The following is an 11,103-nucleotide window of genomic DNA, read 5'->3' as shown; positions in this document are numbered from 1 at the left end:
ATATAAATTATTATTTAAACTTTTAAATTTATAATAAATAATTTAAATTGTATCATAATATTAATTTTAAGTAGAAATAAGTAGATTGTTAATTATACAAGTAAGTATATATATATATATATATATATATATATATATAAAGATTAATTAAATATAATATAATTATTATATATATTTTTATTTTTTTATAGCGAACTAGACATACTAAGATGAGAGGGATCCAAAAATAGTATAAGTATGAGATTGTATAGTTGAGGATGACTTAAATGAATTAATTTGTATTACTTATACTGATAACATGCATTAGCTTTTCTGTAGCGCATCTCATCAGAACTCCACAGTTAAGCGTGCTTGACTTGGAGTAGTATAAGGATGGGTGACCTTCTACGAGCTTATTACCTACGGATTTTCATGCTTATATACGGATTTCTTCCGTAGATAATGCTGATTTTTCTTGTAGTATATGAGATACTCTCATAGAGAGGATACAAAGGAATATACACTCACTAAGGTATGCAACCTTAGTCTTTGCAACGATTGAGTGTTTGGTTTACTCTCACAAAGAGGATACATAAATTGGTACACTCAGTAAGGTTTTGTTCCTAAGATGCACATGCTTGGAACTCCCGAGTTTACAGAGATGAATACACTGTGGTATATTTGACTCTTATACGTTCTATCTCTGGTTTCGTTGCTTTGTGGGCTTGATATCATTTGGTTAAGAATGCACAGCCAAAGTCTAGCCAGCAAAGCCAACCTTCCAAGGTTTGAGATAGTGATATATATAATGTCTTGCAGAATCTGCTCGTTGCAAGTGTTCGTTAAAGCAGATATAGTTATTTATGACTAGTTCAATCTACTCATTTAATGCTTGAGTTTTTGCATTAAATGTTGCTTCCTGAGATAGACCTTGCGTGAAGTCTTCTTTGCCTTGTTAGCAGTAGTGTCTGAATTTAGTAGAGACCTAGGATCCTTTTTGTCCTTTTCTCGTCTCATAGCTGTTAAGTGTTGTCCTTATTTGAAAAAGTGATGTACTTTTTCTAACACATGCATGCTTTTGCTTTTGTGTGCTTTTCTTCTTCTTCTTCTCTTCTCTTTAATCATGCGTTTTACATTGAGAGCATTTGACTGATTATAGACGCTGTCTTGATTAGTCTTTTAATTGCTTGCGTGGCAGTCTTCGTCTACGTTTGTTAGTTTTGTGCATCTCAATCTTGACCTCCGTTTGAGCATCTGAATTTAGTGCTTTGACTTTTCTCTTATTCTGATCAACATTATAGGTGGACAGACTCTGTTCTTTATTTGACGTGTGTTTCAATCTATGTTGTCCTTCGTTTGAATTTCTTCTGTCTTTGTCTCATGCTTCGTCTAATTCGTTATGTTGTACTGGAGGTTCTCCTTGACACACCTTAATTTAATATTAGACTCATAGTCATCTGGTGCACATATTGTACTTTGTCTCTTTCAATTTGATTTGTCTAATTCTCATGATGTGCCTTACCTTGACTGTTCTTTTATCAGAGTTGACCATCTGGTTTCATCTGATGTTTAACCCATCTTTTTATTCTTCCTGGTTAGGCCTTGTTTTAGCTTTTCATTGGATGCTTCAATGTCTCGACTTGTAGTAGGCCTCATCTAGTGTTTGTTGAATGTTCTTCCGTCTGTGATTGGACCTGATCTTGAAGCTTGAGTGGCCATCATCTTATTCTCTTGTTTGATTTGTCTAGGCTTCGTAGATCTTGCATTTAATGTATTTGATCTTGCATTAAATGTTTGCTTGCTAAATCTGTGTTTCACAAAGTCTTTTGTACCATTTGTTTACTTCTATGTCTGGCATCAATCATAACCTAGACATCTCTGTACATTCCTGGCATTATAGCTACAGAGCTGTTATCTTTTACTGACTAGTAAGTGTACTTGTTTTGACATATGCAACTTTCACTTGTGGAGAAGCGCTCGTCCATTTTTCTTTTCTCTCTTCTTTTATTTTGATGACTTCATGTGTTCTTCTGAGAGTGTGAATGCTAGGTAGTTCTTCTTGTTGTGACTTCAGGCACAATCCAACATTTTTGGTTTTCGTCTGTGTATTAGAGTCTCCGTCTGGTCAGTTATGTAAGCTCTTGACTTCGTCTAGGATGCTTTGATTTTAGATTTGTCCATCATCCGTGGTTTTGTATTATCTGAGGCTTCACTAATTTCCTTCTTATGTTGAGCTTGTTATCGTTTGACCTCTTCGTCTAGTGTCTTATAGCTTGGGGATAGCTTTGTCTGGTGTATTTCCTTCTTTTGTTCAACCTTCATCACCTTCATCCGATGCTTAGCTTATTTTGTCTTGATTTTGGTGCAGAGGGTGGTGCATGCATATTCTCTATTCTTCAACTTTCCTGTACTTATGTTTTTATCTGAAACACTAACACATTTGTTAGAGATAACAATATGTATTATAATTATCTCATTCAAAACCTTGCTGGGAATTTCTTCGTCTGACTTAATAGCAAAGTCCTCGAAGATTCGCTCTTGAAGTAATTGACAAAATTAAAGAGGAAATCGAAAGGTTACTAAAAGCCAAGTTCATTCGTACTTCGAGATATGCTTAATGGGTATCTAATATTGTTACTGTCATCAAGAAAAATGGGAAACTCAGGGTATGCATTGATTTTCGAGATCTCAATTTGGCTACACCCGAAGATAAGTACCCTATGCCTATTGTAGAGACATATTCTTAAGCCTATATCTATTAGATGGATATTCTGGTTATAATCAAATTTACATTGTAGCTAATGATGTATCAAAAATTGTTTTTCGATGTCCAGGAACTTTAGGGGTTTACGAATGGGTGGAAATTCCATTTGGATTAAAAAATGTAGGTGCCACGTATCAAAGGGCAATGAATTTAATATTCCATGATTTGATAGGTAAGTTTGTACAAGTATATATTGATGACATAGTTGTTGGGTCGAAACGAAAGGGTGACCATTTACAGCATTTAAGGCTATCTTTTGAAAGAACGAGAGAACATGGTTTAAAAATGAACCCACTAAAATATGGTTTTGGTGTCACAGCAGGAGAGTTTTTGGGATTCATTGTGCATCAGAAGGGAATTGAAGTGGACATAAACAAAACCAAGGCTATTATGGAGGCTAGGCCACCCTCGAACAAAAGGGAGCTACAATATATGTTAGGTAAGATAAACTTTCTCAAAAGGTTTATTTCAAATTTATTCGGGAAAACTATGGTGTTCTCTCCTTTATTACGTTTAAAGAAAGAAGAGGCATTTCGATGGGAAGAAGAGAACCATAGGGCATTCGAGGAAATCAAGTCTTATTTAGCTCGCCCTCCAATAATAGCACCACCCTCTAAAGGAATAGAACTGAAATTGTATGTTTCGGCCAACGATTCAACTATTATGGGCATGCTGGCGCAAGACGATGATAATGATATCGAAAGAGTCATTTAGTATCTAATTAAAATGTTGGTAGGAGCAGAAAGTAGATATACTCCTTTAGAAAAACTATGTTTAAGTTTATATTTTGCTTGTACAAAGTTGAAGTATTATCTTAGACCTTCCCATGTATTGGTATTTTGACGAAGTAATGTAATTAAGTATATGTTGTGTAAACTTGTGTTGCATTCTCGAATTGGCAAATGGGCACTTGCTTTGATTGAATATTCATTGACCTTCGTTCCTCTCAAATCCGTTAAGGGACAAGTAATTGTAGATTTTATTGCGGATCACTCAAACTTAACTAAACAAGTAAATTACTTAACCACGAAACCTTGGGAATTATTTTTTTATGGTTCAAAACAAGAATTGGGAACTGGAATAGGCTTGTTAATTGTTTCCCCTAAAGGAATCCCAACTAAGTTGTCACTAAAAACAAAAATTGGGTATTCAAATAATGAAACTGAATATGAAGCACTCATTGTCGGAGTAGAGATACTCAGGGAATTAGGAGCTAGGAGTATAATGGTTCGAGGAAATTCTCAACTTGTAATCAAACAATTAACTCGAGAATACAAATGCATAAACGAAAAATTACTAGAATGTACATCTCGAGCTATAACGTTGTTAAATTCATTTGATGAGGTACAGCTAGAACATATCTCTCGAAATGAAAATAAAATCGCTAATGAATTAGCTCAAGCTGCATATGGATATAAGATAAGAAAGGAATGTCTCGAATCCTTAGTTTGTACAGAAAACGAGTTGAGTTACAATCAAGAAGGCTTCACCATCAACACCTTGAGCACTCAGGATTGGAGGAAAAAGTTAATCGAATATCTCCAAAACACAAACTCAAAAGTCGAAAGAAAGATAAAATATCAGGCTTTTAATTATGTCATGTTGAACAACGAGCTGCACAAGAGAGGTTTGACGGAATTTTATTTAAGTTTCTCGAAAGTCATGAAAGTTATATAGCTACGGTAGAAGTACATGAGGGTATTTGTAGAGCTCACCAAGCAGGAGAAAAAATGAGATGGACATTGTCTCGGAAAGGATACTATTAGCCAAGCATGATCAGGGATTGTATCAAATTTGCTAAAAGTTGTGAGGAGTGTCAAAAACACAATCCAATACAGAGGTTACCAGCAAGTGAGTTGTATTCAATTATCAAACCGTGGTCATTTCGAGGTTGGGCAATCGATATAATAGGAAAAATACACCCACCATCATCAAAAAACCACAAATACATAATAGTAGCCATAGATTATTTTACAAAATTGGTAGAAGAAATTCCATTAAAGGAGGTAGGTCAGAAGGAAATTATAGATTTCATTGAAGACCATATCATAGTCTGATTTGGAATACCTCAGTCAATAACCACAGACCAGGGTACAGTGTTTACAGGTCGAAAAGTCACATAGTATGCTCAGTCAAGAAGGATTAAGTTGATGTCTTCGACACCTTATTATGCACAGGCAAATGGGCAAGTAGAGGCTACTAAAAAAGTGATCATTGCCTTAATCAAAAAACACATTTCAAGAAAACCTCAGAATTGGCATGAAACCCTTGTCCAAGTATTATGGGCTGATAGAAATTCACCAAGAGATGCTACAAAAATTACACCATACAAGTTGGTGTATGGACATGAAGCCATTTTACCTATAGATATCAATTTACAATCTATTCATTTTCAAAGGCAACGATTTGCTTGTCGAAGATTACTAGAATTTAATGTATGATGAATTAAGTTCTTTAGATGATGAAAGATTAATAGCATTGCAAAATCTCATTTAGCAAAATGAAAGAGTCGAGAAAACATATAACAAAAGAATTAAAATTCAAAGTTTTCTAGTCGGAGATCTAGTATTAAAGACAATTCTTCCCATGGATCAAAAATCTCGACACCTAGGCAAGTGGTCTTATAATTGGGAAGGCCCATTTATAATCAATCAGGTGTACTCAAAAAAAGCGTATGTAATTAAGGAGATAAATTCTAAGTCTACGAGTAGGGTAATTAACAACAAATACTTGAAGAAATTCCATGAAAGATAATAGTATTGTAGAATGCATCAAAATAGTCAAAGAAGTACAAAGAAATTTAAAGTCATGTACAAAATTTCAATCTAAAACTCTTATAAGCCTGATAGGCTTGATCTAAACTTTGCCTCCGAGATGCACATTGAGTCTCCAAACGTTTTTTGTGATCCAAAGTCTTCAAGAGCCTCAAAGAGATCTCCTTGCCTTCGTCCTTGAGACATTTTTGCTGTTGAATCACTTCTTGACTTTGAGTTCTCGACGCGACCTGTTTAGCTTGAAGATTATCAAGTTCTTTTTGCAAAGCCTCGAGATTTTTCTCAGTATCATCCTCTTCTTGCTGCAACTTCCTTAGAGCAAGAATCATCTCTTTAGTGGATTTCCTTATCGAAAGTAATTCCTTCCTGAGATGTTCGAGCTTGGCACGATCACCCTCAGTCTCTAAATCGATTTGGGCCACTTCTTGGGAATAATTAGCCCATTTATCACGAAGATCATGGGCAAGGGTAAAAGACTTCATAAACTCCTAGAGCTCAAGATGAATCTCAGGAGGTAAATCTGGGAAGGTTAGCAAGTCATCCACCATTTGTTCAATTTTGGTTTTATTTTCTAATTCTTTTGTGCTAAATATGTGAGTTGTTTTGGTTTAGGATTGTAGTGGGAAGCTTGGATATGAGTTTGAGGTGGAAAGGAGTGAGTTTGGAAGTGTTGATACACTATTGTTGTAGGTGTAGGGGATGTTTACACTACCGTTTTGTTTTACCCGTACGAGTTCCTTATTGATAGATTTAGATTTTATGGCCTTCACAAAAGTTGTAGCCTTGGATGTTATCTATCCAATGCAACTGGAAACAGGTAAAACGAAGGTCTAGAACTCCAGTTATAGCTACTTTGGTGAATAGTGGTCTAGCTGTAAGCGCTGAATATATCCATTTTTGTTTTTGAAGTTTTAGCTAAAAAGATGATGCTTTTAGAATCTCATGTCTTCATAAGATTTATAGCTTATTCTCTTAGCTTTCTTTTGAGATAGTTTTGTGATCATTTGGATGAGTATAACTCTCTATCATTTTCTTTGGCAGTTGTTGAAGGGTGATGTATGCTTTCATGATGTTTTGAGTTATTAGGCAATGCAAGGATAAAAACTGATTTTGTTATGATGTTCTGAGGTGTTATCATGTGGATTGAAAGGTTGTTTAAGGTTGTATGATGTTATGTGGTAAATTTGGTTCATGTACATGCTATATGGAGTAAATGATGATTGATTCTTACATGCTTAGGGATGATATATATCGAATGTTTAAAGTAGGTATTCTAATATGATTTGATATGCGTGTATGTTGATACGAGGATAGATGACCTTATGGATTAATTAGTGGATGTTTGTGTGTTTAGTAAGGTTGATCTCAAGGTGTGGTATCATCAGATTGGAGTTGAGAATGAGGATATATCCAAGACAGCTTTAGGCTAAGTTATCTAAGTATGATTTTTGGTTATATGAAGTGAGTTTTCTAGGTCTTTTAAATTTTAGTGGAGGTATAATGTAGATCTATCTATGGTAGAAGTTGTGCTTAAGTGGGAGATACTTAAGCTAATTGGTGAGGTTAAGAGTTTTCTTAGATTAACTTATTTTTATAGGAGGTTTATTGAGGAAATTTCTAAGATAGCATTACCTTTGACTAGATTGACTAGGAAGATTGTTGTCTTTGTGTGGAATAGTACGTGTGAGAGTAGTTTCCAAACTCTTAAGGAAAGATTTGATAGTGTTAATATTACCAGATTTTAGTAAGCCTTATGTGGTATATAGTGATGCTTCTAAGATAGGTTTGGATGGAGTGTTGATGCAAGAAGGAAGGGTAGTAACTTATGTTTCTAGGCAATTGAAAATTCATTAGAGGAATTACCTTACCCATGACCTTAAGTTAGCGATTGTAATATTTACACCTAAATTTGGAGACATTACCTGTATGGTTCCAAGCTTGAGGTATTTAGTGATCATAAGAGTCTTAGATATCTTTTGACTAAAGGAGTTGAATATGAGACAAAGGATATAGTTGGAATTTCTTAAGGAATAAGATTTTAATCTTATTTGTTATTATATGGCTAAAGCCAATGTGGTGGTTGATGCTTTGAGTAGGAAACCTTTACGTTTATCTTCCCTTATGATTAGAGAGATGAATCTTTCGGCTCAAATTAGGGATTTAAGTTTGACATGTGAGATTACTCCTAGCAGTGTGAAACTAGGTATGACTCGAGTAATGAGTGGATCGTTGAAGGAAAATGGAGAAACATAATTAGTGGATTCAATTTGGTGACAAGACTTGGAGACCAAGTATAAGTACGGAATGAACTTACACTTAAGCGCTTAATCCTTGGAGAGGGTCATAAAAGTAAAGCTAATATTGTGACAGATGCCTTGAGTAGAATGATCATTCATCTATCATTTTTGATGATGTAAGGGTTGGATTTGATTGAAGAGGTTAGAGACTTGAGCTTGATGTGTGAGCTCACCATTAGGAACATTGAATTGATTATGTTGAAAGTGACTAGTGAATTATTGGATGAGATTAGAGAAGCCTAGGAGTCATACCCTTTCTTAGTGAACCAAGTGGAGAATTTTGGTAGGAGTAAAAATAACCTTTTTTGAGTAGGAATCGACGTTGTTTTGGTGTTCAAGAACAAAATTTGGGTGCCTAGTAATCCTGAATTAAGAGAATGATCTTAGAAGAAAGACATAAGAGTACTCTTAGTATTCATTTGGGAGCTGCTAAGATGTATTAGAGTGGTGCAACGGAAGCGTGGTGGCCTAAGGTGAAGAGAGGAGTAGAGGAATTTGGGTACTCGTGTGTAGTATGCCAGAAGTCTAAGGTACAACACTAGAAGTCTTTAAGATTTTTATAGCCTTTAGACGTCCCATTTTGGAAGTGAGATGGTGTGTAAATAGACCTTGGTTGTAGGTTTGCCTATACACACTTAAGAAATTTGATTTTTTGGGTTATAGTGGATAGACTCACCAAGTTTGTTAGTCTTATCCTTATTAATATTAGATATTCCTTAGAGAGATTGATAGAGTTGTACATCCACTAGTGCAAAAAAGGGTATTTACGTCACCCAATTTACGTCGCAAACCACAAACACCGACGTTGTAAAAACGCGGTGGCAGTTTCGTAAATAAGTGGAGACTAATTTACGTCGGACCACTCTTAGACCGACGTAAATTAGGTAATTTACGTCGGGTACCTCCAATCCGACGTTAATTTACGTCGGGTACCACTATTCCGACGTAAATTTACGTCGGTTCCCTGTAGTCCGACGTAAATTTACGTCGGTCCCACCCAAATCCGACGTAAATTTACGTCGGAGTTCAACAAGGGCGACGTAAATTTACGTCGGCGACGCCTTATCCGACGTAATAGTTCTCCTATATTGCCCCCAAAGTCCCATTTTCATTCCCGCGCTCACAGTTTATACGAAATCCTCTGAATTACTTGAGTCTCCCTCTGCGTTTACGGCTACATTCAACGTATCCAAGTTTGTAAGTGTCAGCACGTTGGTCGTTTGAGGTTAGTTTGTTGTCCCCGTAATTTATTTGTTTTTTTTTTTGCTATTTGTTCCTCTGGAACGGGCCGTTCTGCAAGGAGAACGGGCCGTTCTGCAAGGAGAACGGGCCGTTCTGCAAGGAGAACGGGCCGTTCTCCTTGCAGAACGGGCCGTTCTCCTTGCAGAACGGGCCGTTCTGCAAGCAGTACGGGTCGTACCGCATGGAGAACGGCCCGTTCTGCTGGAATTTTTTTTGTTGTAATTTGATGATCTGGAACGTCCCGTTCTAGTTTCAGTACGGCCGTTCCAGATGCATTAAAGAAGAGACTTTTTTAGGCATTGACCTTTAGTTTACCATCGATTTTTTAGGGTTGTAGTTTAGGTTAAAAAAATTATGAATAACTGAGTCAATAGTTAATTTGTGTTAATATATAGATAATGAATCGAAGTTGGATGAATATGGGAAAACATTCCAACCTAATAGGTTTCTGTTTATGTATTATTTGTTTTTTTATTAGTTATTTTGTTGCTATATTGTTATTATCTTTTTTACTTTATTTGTCTATTCAATTAATTCATTGTTTTAATAATGACAGTTTAATTTTTTCAGGATTATGGAGGATTCTGGGTCTGGCAGTGGAAGGAGGGAAGGTAGATCTGTCACTCGATTGTCTGGGTTGACAGCTGGGCGCATTGCCAAGGAGAGGACATCGGTTGAGGTGGATCCTCGTTCTGGCAAGGCATCAGGCCCAAATGCTGCCAAGTTTAAGAGCTATTTGGGAGTCCTAGCTCGACGACATGTTTCTATTATCATTCCATCATGGGATGACGTTCAGGAGGTTGACAAGAACCTCATGTGGCAGGATATTCAGGTATATACTTTCACATCCTTTCAATATTATATAACTTAAATACATTATTTATTATTTGTTGTTATTTTCATAGCAAAATTTTGACATTCCCAACACTGAGGGCATGAGGAGGAAGATGTTATCTGCCCTTGCCAGCAGGTGGAGAGACTTCAAGACTTTCTTGACACGGGAGTATGTATTTGGAGAGCGCCAAAATGAGACTCCCTGTCTAAAGTACCAGATCACTGATGAGGAGTGGATGCAATTTTGTGCCACTCGATTGGACCCTTTGTGGCAGGTTAGTTATCGATAACTTTTACATTGACACAAATACTTAAGGTATATTTTAATTTATCTCATTTTTTTTTGTATTATTGCAGGCTAAAAGAATAGCTGCCCAAGAACGACAAGCCAAGAATGATGCACCCCATCTATTGTCAAGAGGGGGATATGAAAGAAAAAAAAAGCAAATGAAGAAGGCTAGGGCACAGGCAGCAGGGGTTGAGGATGCTGACCGTGTGGAGTCACCTCCCCGCCATGAGATGTGGATAGCAGCCCGGACAAAACCAGATGGGCAAATGACTTATAAACCCTAAACCCTAAATTCTTAATTCATTTGGAAGAACTTATTTCTTGAATTTTCTTTGATTTCCATTGGGGCTTTCTTGTTAATTCTTTATCCTTAAATTTGATGACTTGAATTTTATGTGTTAAGAAGAGTTTAGATTTTTTTTTTGTAAAACCAATGGAAACCAATTTTTGAGGCTTGAGATGTGTATGGATTGATTTGGAACGTATGAAGAATATAAATGGAGTTAAACTGAACCAACGGAGTGTAGAAGTAGTGAAAATTGGTAAAAACCTTGTTGAAACTCGTAAAACGCAGGTTTAATTTCACAGAGGGGAGTCTGGGCAGAGATTTGGGCGCTCAGCGCCAGTTTTGGGCGTCGGGCATCGGGACCCCGACATACGTTTGTAATTTTGCGATATCTTTCTGTGTAGTTATCCAACTCGAGTGCCGTTTGTTTTGTTAGAAACTAGACATCTGGGGCTACCATTTAGACACACGAATCGTGTAAAAATATTAATATTTGATCAAGTTATGTGAGTTGCAATTTGAGCCTTCCAATCTGTGTGCGAACCACAACATCAATTTTTGTGAGCCCTGAATGGTAACCTAAACGACTTTATTAGGATTTGTGTTCTTCATGAAAGTTGTAGATATTGATGTTAGGA

General features: G+C 36.3%; 1 protein-coding gene across 2 annotated transcripts; it reads left to right on the top strand.

The window, feature by feature from the left end:
* Positions 1 to 8,639: 8,639 nt before the first annotated feature.
* On the top strand, positions 8,640 to 10,431 carry LOC145957078 (uncharacterized). Of its 2 annotated transcripts, XM_083073303.1 has the most exons (3): positions 8,640 to 9,039; positions 9,627 to 9,888; positions 9,962 to 10,431. In XM_083073303.1, exons 2-3 carry the CDS (start codon positions 9,631 to 9,633, stop codon positions 10,178 to 10,180), a joined length of 477 nt encoding a protein of 158 aa, XP_082929429.1. In that variant the 5' UTR covers positions 8,640 to 9,039; positions 9,627 to 9,630; the 3' UTR covers positions 10,181 to 10,431. The 2 variants fall into 2 exon arrangements, with proteins under 2 accessions (XP_082929429.1, XP_082929430.1); XM_083073304.1 differs by lacking the exon at positions 8,640 to 9,039 and having other exon boundaries at positions 9,163 to 9,888.
* The last annotated feature ends 672 nt before the right edge of the window (positions 10,432 to 11,103 follow it).

Source organism: Cajanus cajan, chromosome 4 (genome assembly GCF_000230855.2).
Source record: "Cajanus cajan strain Asha chromosome 4, NIPB_CcT2T_4, whole genome shotgun sequence".
NCBI classification, from domain to species: domain Eukaryota; kingdom Viridiplantae; phylum Streptophyta; class Magnoliopsida; order Fabales; family Fabaceae; genus Cajanus; species Cajanus cajan.
The sequence above is the reverse complement of the archived record's forward strand: the minus strand, read 5'-3'. Positions and strand labels throughout refer to the sequence as shown.